Here is a 16,669-nt window from a genome sequence, read left to right as displayed (position 1 = left end):
CACAGCCGTAAAGAAGGATGGGTTTGATGATGCTGTCGAAGATTTTCAGCCACAGTTTGATGGGTGGGTTATATTTGAACAGGAGTTTTGTTATACTGTAAAATACGTGCTTTATCAGTCAGATCTTTTATTGCAGTGTCAAATTTTCCAGAAGCTGAGATTGTCAGACCCAAATAATTATAAAAGGTGACATGATTAAGAATTGTTCCCCCAAGTGTAAATTTGTATTTTTTGTCAGTAAGGCGAGGTATTTTTTCTGGAAGATCATGATTTTGGACTTGTCCATGTTGATAGGCCCAGTCGCTGCTGTACTGGTCCAGAAGCGAGAGGCTTTGGTGCAGACCCTCTTCATGAGGAGACAGCAGCAGGAGATCATCAGCATACAGGAGGCTTTTGATTTCTCTGCCCTCGAGGGTCAGACCAGGACAAGAGGACTTCTCCAGAGCTGATGCCAGTTGCCAGACTGATGCCAGCCGAATATTTTCCCTTGTTTTGTTTGTTGGACGTGTTTTTGTACGAGTGTGTGGAGTGTGTAAATGTGATTTGATGTTCTCTGTTTAGGCATGAATCCAATCTGACAGCTGTTTAGGGTCTCTCTCTCCCTCTCGGATTCTGCAGTTGCTCTCCACCGGCTGCGCTGATCAGAAGCATGATGGGAAACGACTTGCTGACGACACAGCTTAATGCTCATTGGTTTAAACAACAGTGATGAAGGTAAATTCCATATTCATTAAGCTAAATTCTCCAAATCAAGACCATGTTTTATTTATTTTTTTTCAAAATTAAAACTGATATATATTGTGAGTCTCTTAAATGGGTTAAAAATAAGAAAGCTTTGTCAGTAACTCAAATACTAGGCCTATACTCTAAAATGTTCAAGTGAAAATTAGGAAAATATCTCTCATTTTATATGATTAAGTTTGTAAATCTGTCTATTTAAGCTAAGCTTATTTTAATTTATTTATTTTTTTATTAGGCCTATACATTTTATTCTGATGTTTATTTATTTGTTGCTGTATAATAGGCCTATTTTTTTCACGAATTGTGGTGCTTGTAGGTATAACTTGCATTCTAATAAAAAAATTAAAAAAAAAATAAAAATAAAGAACAACAGTGATGAATTGTTCTCTTTTATAATGTTTGATTTTAAAACTGATATCATGTTTTATGTGTGAATAAACTCTCTGACAGTGCCATATGGGTTATATGTCATTTTTGTTAAAACAATAGCCTATATAAAAACACGTCTGTATTAAAGAAAAAAAATATTGATAAACACATATTTGGAATGTAGCCTAATTAAATAACAAGTAGCCTACTTTGGATGTCTTGTTCATTATATTTATTTTTATATAAAAGCAACAGAACTTAAATCACATCCAGTTTATTAGCTACGTGCACGAACGTGAATCCCGCGATATCAGACTTTGATCTCACAGGTGTCTGATCCACTGCGAGAACCGTCCGGCTTGATTGCGCTTTTTTCACTCCTCCCCTCACTGCAGCCTCCTACTCTCGACTGATTACATTGCAGACGAGGCGAGGCGTATCTCAAACAAGCCTACTTTTTTGAGTCTACGCAAGCACTCTGTTGTAGACGAGATGTGCTCGAGTTGTTCTGAGCGAATATAACGTTATAGCTAAGCTACTCTGCAGGAATATGATCCTAAATCGGTTTTTCTCTGTCGACATCAAAGGTATTTTGGCGTGTCCTTGGTTTATTTATGGAGCGTGCTTTCAGTGCGTGTTTTGTTCTTGTGATCCGAGATTAACACTAAAACGAGGTAAGTCAAGTTAAAATTTACCCTGTAGTCAGAGTAATTAGTGTACCTATGTACTTGGGCTATGTGTGCATGTGGTGTGTGTGTGTGTATATATATATATATATACACATGTACTATATTGTTTTTTTTTAATTTGTTTTGTAAATGATGCGAGAGATGTGGCATATTTGTGAGAGATGTGGCATATTATGTCTTACCATTATGTCTTTAGCCAAGTTTTTCTTTTCTTTCCCTCAGATGATTCTCTACTGTTATACAACACGAATTATAGTCACACAGTCTTATTTCATAAAGAAGGATCAAAGAGTCTCTGGCTGGGAGGATTGAATAATGTTCTACACTTTAACTTAGACACTGGTCAGGTTTTGGAGGTAATTGGTCATTAATATGTAAATCAATGATATGTGATATTTATATGAATCTCAATGCATCTATGTAATTTTCCATTTTCTATATTTATAATTCTATTCAAAGTAATTTCAAGAATAGTAGCATAATGAGAGACTGAAGTTAACTGAAACTTTTGGCAGTAGGAAGTTGAGCCTAAATTATATATTGTGAATTGATAGTCAGATGACGCACAGCTGGGTCAAAATCAACAAACAGATCTGTCAGTGCAGTTTATTTTTGTTCATTTAATCAAACAAAGGCAGAATATCAGGTGTTCATGAAAGATTTATTTCCATCAACATGTCAGTCTGTTGCTATGGTTACAATCAATTATTTAAATCTTAGTTGAGTGATTGATTGGTGTTAGAAAACATTCATGTGATTGGTTGCTTTGTATATGATTTGTTAAGTAATTGAGCAGTCATAGTACTAAAAACAAAACAAAAAACATACTTTTTTGAGAAGCATTCAGAAGAGTTTGGAGATAATAAAATATAACACTGTTTATTGAGATGCAAACTTATCGTCTCAATACAATTTGATGATGTTTTATTTTTATTTGTAGAACTTCACTCTGAATCCAAACTCACCAAGATGTGGTAAGGTGAGGGTTTTTTTAATACTTTTGAAAAAGCGAGAAAATTATGTTATGTGGTTTATAACAGTCTTTCTAATATTCCTCCATCTATACAGAGCTCTTGTGAAAATGTAGTCACTGTAATTGAGAGATTTCAAAACTGCACATTTGTATGTGGGACGAATGGAGGAGATCCAAAGTGTTGGAAACTGGTAAGAATCAAATGTAGAGAGCAAGATTTTTGTCATTGTTTTGCCTTGTTGTTTACTTTTTTGTAAGACCATGAGGAGAAAAATGTGTTTCTCTCAACTCTATTTGTGCAAAAAAAAAAAAAAGTTGCTGCCTCAAATTTTTTTAAGTACAATCAAGTTGTGGTGACCCCCACATAATATGACGCCAAAATTCATAGAGTAATGCTGTGTTTTGGGGGATTTGAAGTACTTTTGTACCAATTTACTGCAAAATTTATCAGCTACATTAGCATGCATATGAAATATAACATTTTTAAGAAAATACACATTATTGACGATCAAAATTAAATATGACTCCTTTCTGGATAGGTGTTAGATGCATTATGCCATCTGCTGGTTAGAAGGTTGTTGTTGTTTTTTTTGGATGAAATAGTTTTAGCCATAATGTTTAATTACCATATACTTACATATACATATACCATTGTCTCTTTTCAAAGTTTCCCACAGAAAGCAATCATTCCACCGAGGTAGACGGCACAGGGATCTCACCTTACACATTTACACAGAACTCGCTGTCTCTGATGGCAGGTAAGTGCGGAACACAAGCCGCTTAATATTTTGATCTGCGTAGTCTTTGTGAGTGAGCTGGAGGATTGTACGCTTATCTGAAATAGGCTTTCATTAAGCAGATCAGAGAAGGTGATTCAGCTCTTTTGTTAATGAATGTTAAATGTTCAGATGGAGACCTCTATGCAGCAGCTCCTCTTTACAGTGATGGAACCCTGTTGCAGTTTCGAAGAAAAGCTGGAAATCGAATCAGCGTATGGATGCATGACCAGTGGGTCTCAGGTTGGTCCCCTATACTGAACAAAAATATATGGGAATAAACTGCAAAATATGATGTGTTTTATTACATATTACATTATATTTGGGAAACTAGGGCTTATAGTTTTCAATATACTGCAACATATGCATTGACCATGAATGGGTTAAAGCTGCACTCCGTAGCTTTTTTGGAGTTAAAAATGATCCAAAATACATATTTGAGAAAATACATAACCAACCAGTGTTAAAAAAAACTCTCTGCTTGCCGTAGCTTGAGTCAAAGCGGTACGCTTATAATAATGTTTTTAACTCCAGTGGTACTGGTGCATTTCCACGGGAGATTCAGCAATTTGAATGCGGCAATTTTTTGGCAAATTTCCTCTAAGATTTAGTGAACTTAGGACGGCTTAGTCTTAATTGAACTCGTAGATCTTACTCTGTTTAATTGGTATGTATCCTCTAATGTTATAGAGAATCCACTTTTGCTGACAGATTTGGCTGAGCTTAAGAATTGCTGACCTTGTGTCTGCATTTTTCCACTCTCAAGTATCAGCTATTAAATTACACACCCTAGTCACTTGTTCTCACTTGAAGCTAAAGTTGAGTTTAATTGAAATGAGTAAAAATGTTGGAAGGAATAAAGAAATAATTTATGACTTATCTCCACAGAACCCACTTTTATCTCCAGTTTTCTGGCCGAGCGCAAAAATGACTCCTTGAATGAGAAGATATACGTCTTATTTCGTGAAAAAAACTCGGACACGAGCCCAGAAGCTGATCCTTGGATATCTAGAGTTGCCAGAGTTTGTAAGGTATGTTTCTCACTTGGATATGAAAGATGTGTTGGTTCTTTGTGAGGCTTCCTACATGTGTCTGAAAGGAAAAATATAGAAAAAGTGACCTTCAAAAACAAGTTATCATCATACCTTTACTTAAAGGGAAACTCCACTTTTTTTGGAAATAGGCTCATTTTACCACTCCCCCAGAGTTAAACAGTTGAGTTTTACCGTTTTCAAATCCATTCAGCCGATTTTTTTGATATTTAGAAGAATACTTCTGGTCTCATTGACTTCCATAGTATATTATTTTGCCTACTATGGAAGTGAATGAGGCCAGAAACTGTCTGGTTACTGATATTCTTCTAAATATAAAAAAAACTCAACTCAGGGTAAAACTCAACTCTTTAACTCTGGGGGAGTGGTAAAATGAGCCTATTTCCAAAAAAGTGGAGTATCCCTTTAAAGGCATTTGCTTGTCAGAGATTGGATACCATGATTTTTGTGGAGGTAGTAAAGAGAAGTCTAGAAAAGAGAAGACAAAAGCTGTGACGGAGATTGAAATTGAAATTGCACTGCAAGCACTGGCGTCCAACTAGTCAATTCCCGGCAATGCAGTCATCGCTTTTCTTTCAGTGGATTTTGTTTCAATCAACTTTGCTGATAGCTAAGGATGCTGAAAGAAGAGTGATGACTGTTGGACAGAGAGATATCTAGAAACAAGCATGAGCCGCAGAAGTTGCCCTGCCAACAAAAATATGCTATAAGAACAGTTTGCTAACGTTCCCATTATGTTATTAAAACATTATTTTCATAAACCATCTAGTATTATAAGTGTTTTTTTTTATCTGGGCTTGGAATTCAGCTGAATATTTTCCACCTGTGAAGATCTCAATCTCTCATAGGTTGATGAGGGCGGTCCCAAGCTGTACCTCCAGAACATCTGGACCTCCTTCCTGAAGGCACGACTCGTTTGCGGGATTCCTAGCGAGTCGTTGTACTTCAACCGCCTACAGGACGTTTTCGTCCAGCACGCCGAGGACTGGATGAAGTCGCGAGTGTATGCGCTCTTCTCCAGCAGCTGGTAAACACTGCATTATTTTCTGATATTTAAATAGGATTTACTCTGTATTGCCTCTTGTTAAGAATGTTTGTCTTTTGAAACAAGCATAATATATATGTGTGTGTGTGTGTTAAAGGAGTAGTTCACTTTTAAAAAAAACTTTTGCTGATAATTTACTCGCCCCCATGCCATCCAAGATGTCCATGTCATTTTTTCTTCAGTCGAAAAGAAATTAAGGTTTTTGAGGAAAACATTCCAGGATTTTTCTCCATATAATGTACTTCAATGGGAACCAAACGGTTCATGGTCCAAAAGACAGTTTCAGTGCAAACTGCAAACTTGTTCAAAGGGCTTTAAACGATTCCAGACGATGAATAAGGGTTTTATCAAGTGAAACGATTGATCATTTAAAAAAAAAATAACAAAGTTGAAGTGTTATAAGCATCAAAATGAACTAATCTTTTTTCGAGTCAGCTGATTCATATGAACCAATTAACTCGAAAAAAGGTGTGTTCATTTTGATGAACGAGTTCGAATAGGAGCGTCACGAACATGCATCACAGAACAGAGCATTTGAGCTTATAAAACTTGATCTTTGTTATTTATTTTTTAAATGAGCGATCGTTTCGCTAGATAAGACCCTTATTCATCGTCTGGAATGATTTGCACTGAAACTGTCTTTTGGACCATGAACCGTTTGGTGTCCATTATATGAAGAAAAATCCTGGAATGTTTTCATCAAAAACCTTAATTTCTTTTCGACTGAAGAAAGAAAGACATGGACATCTTGGATGACATGGGGGTGAGTAAATTATCAGCAAAAGTTTTTAAAAGTGAACTACTCCTTTAACAATCTGTTCTTTTAACATTTGCATAGGAACTCTACTGCTGTCTGCATATACTACTTGAAGGATCTTGACTATGTTTTTGAGAAATCTTCCTTCAAAGGTTATACTGAGTCCATTCCCAGCCCAAGACCAGGAACGGTGAGCAACAACATTCCCTTCCAGAATAAACTTATCGTTTGTTTGGACAGAAAAACTCAATGTCCTGTTTGTATGACCTATTTTGGTTACAGTTAACCACTGTGGTAAAATAATATGGGGGAAGTTTTTATTTTAAGTTTCCTAGTAATCATTCAAATATATAATTATTAATTTTAGTAATATGAAAATTAACAGATAACCATTTTAATGAATAAATGTGTAAATATATTAGCATTTACCAAACATTTTTGCAATATTGTGCTTGTGTCCATCCATCGTAATGAGATCTTCCTATTTTTGCATTAAAACATTGTTTAAAAAAAATTATTTTCCTAAGTTTTATTTTTGTGTACTTTGTTTATGCCCAACAACTTCCTCAATCATTTTACCCTTGACCCAAAGGTGAATCATCGTTCTTTTTTCTATAGTCATTGTTGGTGACCCAAGGCTATTATTTTCTCATAATAGCTATTTTAAATCTCCTATTATACTTGAGGAAACACACAGTCATTTTTAACAATGAGATGGTTATGACCTCTGAAATGACATTATAACTGATTTAACTCCATCTTTTCCAGTGTGTGGAAAACAGCAATTCCATTCCACATAGCACCCTCCATATTATTAAAAACTACCCAGAGATGGAGGACTGGATTCATCCCATTCAACAAGACACACCCTTCTTTACAAGTAACAAGAACTTTACCAAGATAGCCGTTGACCGAGTCCAAGCTTCAGATGAGAACATGCACAATGTGCTGCTGCTTGCAACAGGTACATGTCATGGATGGGGTAAATTGGGTCAAGATGACTGTGTTTTGATGTTTGCTCTGTGACTTCCTTCATACCAGAGGAAATAACAATACACTTGATTGAAAAGGCCTTTGTCTGATTACCGGCTTTTGTTTAGTTTTTTCCTGCTTAAAGGGGTCGTATTAGCCTGACTAACGCCAGACCGCGTATCATTGAGAATTGAAAATTTGTTTTCTCATCACATGTTCCCTTTAAAATGAGATTTTTGTCTTATTAACCTCTTAAATGCACGTTTCACCAGTCATTATTACATTTTCAGGTCTTTTGCGACCCGGATCTATATCTAACTTCTAACATGGATGGATCTCTACCTGTCGCGATCTACTAGTATTAAGAGTAACAATTATTAGAGAATAACAAAATAAAGTATATTTTGTTACATTTTGGAGCTTGGAAGGGTTCAGTTTGAGCAGATGTAAAATGTAGTACATTTAGCATCTGGCTTAAAATCATTGTGTGTGCCCATCATACACTACGTGATTTTATGCTAAATCTGTCAACTCAGACTGCTCAAAACCTACAGACTCCTCTAGACCGCAAACCGGGGAAATAATCAGTGCGAAGGTCGTGCAGTGTATTCCATCCTGAAGTTTTCCATTATTTGTACTGTCAATTTTAAATTGCTTAAACCACAGATCAGACCACAGACTGCCTGACTCGCATTCATTGTATTTGCTCTTCTTAGATAATGGCGAAATCCTCAAGATCCTGGAGGACGGCTCCGAAGCTTTTATCATCTCCGAAACGCATCTGTGCAACGGCTCAGCACCCATACAATCAATGAAGCTCGACTCTCTTCAGGTTAGTTTGTCCAGAGGCACTTTAATAGCTGTTCTGGGAGTAAAACCAGAGTTAATATAAAGAGAGAAGAGAATGTACCTCTTACGAATACTCCTAGTTGCTGCAAATAAGATCATTAAATTCCTCCGACACTCGAGGAATGCCTACGGGACAATGAGGGAAAATTCTGCAATGAGAAAAATGACACACAGACTTGTTGTGTTTCGTCGAACTATGTACAATACGCTTTGCAAGAAGGTGTTGTAATCAAGCAGCCTTGTGAATCGCTGAACACTTTGTAAACATAAAAAACATCCATTTTGACTCTTCAGAATGTGTGTTGTTTTTATCTGCAGAAGAAGCTGTTCGTTGGATATCCTGGTCAGTTGTCCATGTTAGACCTGCAGAGATGTCAAGACTACAATGCTTCCTGTGAGGAATGCGTCCTTGCCCGTGATCCGTACTGCGCTTGGACTAAACAAGGCTGCACGTCACAAACTAAGTATGCTTCATCTTTTTATTCTTTTATTAATGTTTTATTCATTTATTCATGTCTGTGAATGAATTACTGCAGTTATATATAACTGGAATATCTGAATTTATTATTCCATTTATGCTTTTTGTCTATTGCATCATTTAAAATCATATTCAAATGTTCTATTCAGACCAGACGTTTAGTATACACTTCTACTCAGACAAATGTAGGGCTATTTCCGGGCTATTTGTGTTTTCTGTTTTCTGCTCAGTGTGGAATCGTGTCTAATATGTGTCTTAGGCCTAACTTGTTTTGGCAAGTTTCACATTAGATGGTTATCGTACCTGGAAATAAGGTACAACTGTATTTGCATAAGGTCGACTCTAGACATTATGGAATTACTTATTTTGGCCATTTCTGCTTCTTAGGGCTGATTCACACAGAAAGCGGTTTTAAGACGTGGGCAGTGGAATGGGGAAAAAGCGCGTGGTCTCGATACGTGTTTTTTAGAAGTTGAAATTTATTTTGAGTTTTTACAACATTGCGTCATGCACACGAGGTTGCAAAAGGCGCGAGACTCGAGTGCAACAGCCATACATTGAATAAAATAACAGTGGAATGGAAAAAAGATGAGAGCTTATTAATTACGAAAATGATTGTTTATTGTTGCTAATTATTCTTTTGTTTATTTTGACCAATAGTTTTAGTCTTAAGTTTATTAAACTGATTCGTACTATATGCAACACTTTGTAACGGTCACTAAAGTAAATACAAATGTAGTGCCTACTCTATATGTGATTTTGAACACACTGTCTTTGAATTATTCACCCAACTGATTATTCCAAATCTTATGCCTAGTCAAAGTTAGCTGTAAAGTGAGAAGTCATAACTTATGGAAAAGGTTCGTTACATGTATGTTAATTGTTTCTGCGTATGTCGATGGGTTCATTTACGCAGGATAAGCGATATAACATTAAGATGTTAAGGGTGTGTCAACTGCACATTTCCAACCTAACACAAAATTTCTGTAATGTAATTATGTAGGAAATAATAAGTATGAACATATTTGGGATTAAACACAGAAATTGTGTAGGCTTGTGCATCATCTTGCTCGGAAGGACAGCATAAATACTTGGAAAAAATATTTTACAGCCTTAAACGCTATGTTAATGTCTGTCAGTTCAAATCCGATTATTTGTTTATCTGAATTATTGACTTTCCACAACTGTTTAGACCCGATTCGTGTGTCCTATTCTGCCCTTTTGTTTCCCGAAATATCTCCATTGGTTTTATGATAATGACGTTGCGTTAAAATAGAAATGCGCCAAAAGCAACAACAGCCACATAGAGAGGTTTGCAATGGAGATGTTGTCCTATTTACAACATGACAATGTCGGCCACGCTGGACTACTGTGTCTTTTGAGGCAACGGCAGAACCGTAGGAGGCTGGTTTGTGTTGGTTTATTCTGTGCTGTCGTCTCCGCCGGTTTCACAACATGTCTCTGTATTGTCATTTTCTGCTCGCTCGGCACTTTGCAACAACACAACCTTGTTTTCTACAACAACATCTGGCGTTTGTTTTACGTAGCTTGAGAAAGTCAAGGTCTATTGATGGCATTGCTTCAGGTTGGAGGTTTTGACAGTCTAAGTAATTTTCCTCACATATACTGATAGACTGAGGCATATCTCCATAGATTATGCAGCTGACAATCAGACCCTGATGTTTAGGCACGTCATGACCTTGCTGGGCGTCAGTCAGTCAATCTCCCATAATGCCTGGGATTCGTTAACCTGCAGTCAAGAGGACTAACACACACACACACACACACACACCGACACACAGCTTTTCCAAGGTTGGATTTGGCCAGGCTCTAACTATAAACAAGATAATGCTGTCTTTCTCTCAAGGATAGCTAGACTTTTGCCTAATTGGAAAGTAAAGCTTTAACAAAGAAATTGTCCCTTAAACTCTTGGCTTCAATGACCCCTATGTGTGTTAACACTTTGAAGACCTTTCTCAAACTCAAAACAAATCCCCATTTCATTTCTGGGAGCCGGGTTAAATGAGCAAGCACTGTTACAGCATTCAGATATCAAATACAGACATTAAAGAATACATGAAAACAACATTTCAGTAATCACACTGGTAACGTCTATAACAAAGTAAAATCTCACAAAATTCACTGTATGAATATGCACCGAAATCGAATTTGTATGAATTAGAATGAGCATTTTAACATTTGCCGTAGTCCTCTATGTAGCTTGCTCACACTTTTAATAAGCAGGGACAATCACTGCGGTAAAACCAAGTGTACCGCACAAGCCCTCAAAAGTGAAGCCAAAACGTCTCGATCGCCCCCCAGTGGCCGGTCCTAGTATAGGTCATAAACCCCGCCTCCCCATGTTATTCAACTGGACGTGAGACCAACTAAACAATTAAATACACTTCACATATCCTTTTTCCAAAGATGGTTTGTGTCCTTTACTGTAGTTTCTATCACGTTGATGTAATTTCAAGAGTTTGTTTTGACGTAAGTTCTGAGAATGTTTTCTGTTTCCTGGGTTAGAAACTCCATAGCAACACCCTGGCAACCTGCTACAGCACACTAACGGTTTTAAAAAAATTTCTGTTTTGTTTCAGAGGAGGAATACAAAACATTGCTGATGGACTGACTAACGTATGTCACCAAAAAACAGGTATGCTATATAAATAATGTCGTAATTCTTTTGGGTAAATAAATAGTTTACAACTTATCTTCCCAACTCATATCTTTAACAAAATGTTTGTTTTTTTAAGTGAGTAGACTCAAACGTGATGTGGAAAAATCATCGACGGCTCCGATCCGACACTTTGTGCCCACTGATGTCCCGTTTTACCTCTCTTGTCCTGTTGATTCCAATCATGCCACTTATATATGGGAACACGGACACAAGAGAAGTCCATGCCAGCAGACTCAATCAGAATGCCTCTTCCTCATCCCATCCATGAATGCTGACATGTATGGAAATTACAAATGCATTTCCCATGAACGTGATTACACTAAAACCGTGAATGAATATGACCTTCTTCCTAAGCCTGCTTTTAATGATGCTTTCAAGCTCAGAGCCCAGGAGTGGTTTATGGCTGCGTTGATCACTAGTGCCTTCAATCTGTGCTCCCTTTAAGGTCAAAGTAGTTCTATAAATGTCAGTGCTTCTGTCCTCCAGCCTTTCTGACCTGTAAGCTGATTAAAACCATCACTATCACGTTGCGAGGTGTCAGTGGTTGCCTGGTGTAGACTATGGCCTTATCAAGCGAGGTTTATAGGGAAGTAAACACTGAAGTAAAAGTAAGAAAGTGTTCGTCTTAGATTACACGCTTGCCATCTGTTGAGTGTGTACGGTGGGGTCCAAAGTCTGAGACTGCTGTGTAAATTTGGGCTTTTGTCTTAGGAACCTGAAAATGCTCTGATTTTTTCTGGAACATGTAAAATGTAGGGATTTTTCAGATGCTGCACTTATCCTAGATCACAAGTCACTTTTTAAAACATTCAGCAATTTAGTGGTAGGCCTATAATATAAAATAATTTAAATTGGACGTGCAAATATGCGTTAACAGCCTATTATTCATTCAACAATTATTTATTCCGAATTATTCCGATTTGTAGAATAATTTAAGAATGCTTTATCAACCATCAAAGTGCAAAACACCGCTGTATGCTGCGTTAAAGAGGCATGTGTGTGTACAAGACGCATGAGAACTGCATAGCGGAACAAGTGAAGGAGACGCACTGAAGGAAAATGCACGTTGATGTTCCCTCTCGGACAGATGGCGTTGATGGAGCAGTAGAAATCAAGCTGTACCCCGGTAACCTCGTAAACAAAGCATTTTGTGCTAGGCTACTTTCTTGTTTCTGAGTAGTATGTAAATGTTTTAAACCATAGATATGTATATAAAGGCTAGATGTGTTACGGCGGAGTTTCCATCGTCATCACCGCTGATGTAAGATGAGTGGTCAGCACGAACACAAATACTCTTATCTCGTTGAAATCTTGACGGATTTACAAACGGTTTAGTTTCTTACAAACTTTATTAACGTGGCTATAATTATCTAGATGATTATTTATTTGTACACTTTTTATTCATAAGTATGCAGCGTGACGTTTATAATAAAACAAACCGTTTGAAAATCGGTAGAAAATTGAGCAAGTTATGGTCATTTAAATAGTACATGTACCATTAACACAATGTTACGAGTGAGCGAGCTGCCTGTGACAAGATGGCCGCCAGTGCAGACGTCGACCTCCATTGGCCAGCAGCGTGGACGACATATCTAGCCTTTATATACATATCTATGTTTTAAACATTCATATTTTTGTATTCTCGCAATGGTGTTGTTCATCACAGTTCAAAATACTTTTTTGATTAGTTAGTTAACATCGAATAATCATAGGTAGGCCTAAGTAATATGCGGAAGTAACATTTTCTCACAAAAACGAATCCAGAAGCCTCTGTAAGTTTGCGTATTTGTAAGTATATTTTCTAATTCTAATAAGTATCAAATCTAGTTCCTACATCATTGGGTCCGCTAACCTTCAATATTCTCTTGAGGAGGTGTAGTAAGAGCGCATGTCTGTCACACGGCACAAAAATACTATTAAAAATTAAAATATATTAACTCCCAGTGGCTTACATGGCATAGTGTTAGTGATTAATTTACAGGAAGGGCTAGGCTTTGCCTTCATGTAAAAAAAAAAAAAAACGTTACTTTTGTCTTACATTTCATAATAAGCTCAGACAAGCTCAGTCAGGACAGACTCGTTTTCCGTCAGTTTACTTTTGGGAATTGGTGTGCAAAGGATTGTGGGGGATTTAAGGCCGCGCAAAGAATACATCCGACGAGTCCTTCAGAACAGGCCGAACTTTCCCTTGGACACAAATCCCACAACACAGCAGCTCATTATTTAGTTTATCTGTGCATTTAGTTCTTCAGTTTTAGTTGTCGGTTGATGTTCGTGTTTGGTAGTGTTACGTTTACATTTATGGTGTGTATATGTGTATTTTACTACCCGTTTGAATTGCTACCAGTATTTGATTAATATTATTATCTGATTGGCTGAGAGCTTCCAGCCATGCGACATTCCCACACTATCACCACTGGAACCGTTTCACCGTTTGTATCACTCCGCTTGTAACATTTCTCACATAGTTTCATGGCAGATGAGCAAACCCACCCTAATTTATTATAACTTACTGTTATTGTGTCACGGGATGTAGTTCTAAGAGTTTTTTAGGTGAGAAGAGTTTTTTAGTTATCAAATGGGTGAATATAAACAGCGCATATTTGATGATTTGTTTAGATATTTTTGAAAACCGTCCAGATGGTCAACTGCCGTTCAGTCGAGAACAGCTTTATCTATGCCAGTCTCCAGGATTTTGCTGCTGGCTCTTAAATAAGCATGAGGTACTATTCATTTTGGGTATATCGAGCAGGCAATCTTTGGTCCTATTCATTTATTAGGCCGATTTTTTTCCAGAACATATCGATTTGGCCAAGGGCAAAGTTTAGTTTCGTAACTTAATTTACTGAATTTAACTAGAATTCTGTAGTGCTGCTTTTGACTAAACGGTTTGCTTGTTTATTTCCTATCATACAAACTTTTATATTTTTATCATTGCTGATATTGTTTATTTAAATATATTTTTTCAAATAAATGCTATTTTATGTAAAAAAAAAAAAACATGCAGTATTTGGTATGGAGAAATGTGTTATTGTGGTTTCGACTTCACCGAAAGTTAGTTACATTTATTAAACCATTAGATTGCAGAAAAGACTGCCTTTACCAGTGAGTCAGGAGCAGACCTTTAAATTGAAAGGGACTTAAGGTTTTTCACAATTAGAAACTAGCCTGCTTACAAATGCATTGGCTAGCTGTCATTGGAAATGTGATATTAACAACCGTGTCTGAATATTTCATTAATTCTGGCCATATTCTTACTATAAAACATACTTTTTAATGGTCACAAAGCAAATTCAAATGTATAGTACCTATTCAGTATGCAATTTGACACACTGGCTGTCTTTGTGAGTGAGTCATTGAATTATTCACTCAGTTGATTATTAAAAAACGCTGATACGTTCAGGAATGAAACAGCTTGCTTTGAGATGTGCTGGGATTTCATGTGGAACTATTTGTATAAAAGTAATTTCACTCTTGCTGTTTTTTTTTCTTCAAAAAATCAGCCGAGCTGCGATTAAACTACAGCACTCTTTGCTCACTTTTGGATCCCACTGTATGAAACAAAAGCACTTAATGCCTTAATGTAAATGTAACTGGTTCAACACTTCTTTCAAGAACTGTAGTGCCTTACTTAGAGTGTGTTATGATATGAGAGCCACACCAGAAATACTTTTCTAGACGTAACATTTGAGAAATGTCATATTGTTCACAGTTGGGACCACTTAATATTCAACGATATTATTGATCTGCCTGCATTTGACACCATGAGAACTGAACTGAGCTTGGCAATGACATTCCTAGCGGCTGTATAGATAAATGAACTAAATTAATGACTTTTTAATAATAACAGAAATTAACCATCACTGAATTTACTTAAGCTATATGACACCATTTTCTTCTAGATCTGCTGTACAGCTGAAACAAGATTTGTTGGATTATTTTCCTGTTTTTACTGTAAAGCTACTTTAAAGGGTGATTTGACAGAAATTTCCTGGTTAGGGTGTGTCCTGTCATTAGGGATGATGAATTTGTGAGATTGCTTGTTTTTATCAATTATTATGTCCTGCTGTCGAGTTTGCACTGGCTCACTTTCTCTCTTTGTCGTTTGTATTTTTTCAAGAAGTTGTTTCTCATAAATGTGTTGACCAAGTGGCCTGTGGGTTTGCTTTTATAAAGGTTCATATGGTTGTTCAGGGAGTCTGAGAAAGTATCTGTAATAATGGGGCGTGAAGAATTCTAGGTGTGGCGAGCAAAAATATGCCGTGCTTTCTTTAAAAACAAAGATTAAAGAGTTGTTTTTTAAATGTGGGACTGCAAAATAAATATGGACCATATACAGTCCTGAAATATGCTGCAAATATGGGAACAAGATTATTCAGCCTATTTTAACTCATTATTTGGACTACTATAAATTAAGTAATAAAGAAAGTTTGGGAGTTTTTGTGTACGGAATGATAAAAGGAGCACATTATTCTGTAGACAAAAAGATTTGTGAATGTAGAACTGTGAATGTTATGAAAATGAAGGAAATGTAATGTAGGCTATATTCTGCGCAGCAATGCAGTTTCATTTGTCTTGCAGACATTTAATGATTGGCTTGTTTTCCATGTCATTAACAGCATGCAGGTATTGCTTGCACGCAAAGATTTCCACAAACAGTGTTCTCTTGCATTAAATATTGAGAGGGACATGACAACATGACAAAAGAGTCATAGATGTGAACTGGCTTCTAATGTATTTCGTGTCAATCAAGCTAATTACAATTTATTGTATTATACAAGGGACATTGTGTTTCTTTATTCTTTATTATAATATAATTATTATTATTTTATTTATTGGAAATCAATCTTACAATTTGCTGCATATTGTAAGTATTTTTTTATGATTTATATTTGTATTATTGTACTGAAACCTAAATTGCATCTAAATATCGTCCATCCTTAAAATATGTTATATTTAATTATATATTTTTTAGGATTTGAAATCTCTATGGTCCATATGCACGAACACAAGCACATTTGGAGGACATCTAACCTTCATGGTTCAATCAGGATGTCGCACATGCTTTGAATAAACACTGGTGGTAACAACACAAACAGTGATATAGATTTAAAAAATGACCAATAATTCCCCTCAGTCAATGTTTTGAAATAGTATAGGAGCAGAAAGTTCTAAAATAAAAACAAATTCCAGGAAGGGGTGTATTTTCATAATCTCAAGCTGATCTCATTGTTCCAGGTTTACTCATCTGGTCTCTCGCTGGCTTTATATCACCTCTTGACTCATAC

The 16,669-nt window shown here is 36.5% G+C and overlaps 1 protein-coding gene across 1 annotated transcript; it reads left to right on the top strand.

Annotated features, from left to right (window-relative positions):
- The first annotated feature begins 1,562 nt into the window (after window positions 1-1,562).
- On the top strand, window positions 1,563-16,161 carry sema7a (semaphorin 7A (JohnMiltonHagen blood group)). Its single transcript, XM_039647935.2, has 14 exons — window positions 1,563-1,784; window positions 2,022-2,155; window positions 2,740-2,778; window positions 2,868-2,963; window positions 3,440-3,530; window positions 3,681-3,791; window positions 4,437-4,579; window positions 5,449-5,627; window positions 6,484-6,592; window positions 7,171-7,366; window positions 8,091-8,206; window positions 8,542-8,687; window positions 11,302-11,357; window positions 11,458-16,161. Exons 1-14 carry the CDS (start codon window positions 1,661-1,663, stop codon window positions 11,823-11,825), a joined length of 1,908 nt encoding a protein of 635 aa, XP_039503869.2. The 5' UTR covers window positions 1,563-1,660; the 3' UTR covers window positions 11,826-16,161.
- The last annotated feature ends 508 nt before the right edge of the window (window positions 16,162-16,669 follow it).

This window comes from Pimephales promelas, chromosome 25, assembly GCF_988280905.1.
Source record: "Pimephales promelas chromosome 25, fPimPro1.hap1.1, whole genome shotgun sequence".
NCBI classification, from domain to species: domain Eukaryota; kingdom Metazoa; phylum Chordata; class Actinopteri; order Cypriniformes; family Leuciscidae; genus Pimephales; species Pimephales promelas.
The sequence above is the reverse complement of the archived record's forward strand: the minus strand, read 5'-3'. Positions and strand labels throughout refer to the sequence as shown.

Coding starts and splice junctions, on each gene's coding strand:
- sema7a (XM_039647935.2), top strand. CDS start 1,661: ATGATCCTAAATCGGTTTTTCTCTGTCGACATCAAAGGTATTTTGGCG. Junction 2,779..2,867: donor ACTCACCAAGATGTGGTAAG/GTGAGGGTTTTT, acceptor CCATCTATACAG/AGCTCTTGTGAAAATGTAGT. Junction 5,628..6,483: donor GCGCTCTTCTCCAGCAGCTG/GTAAACACTGCA, acceptor ACATTTGCATAG/GAACTCTACTGCTGTCTGCA.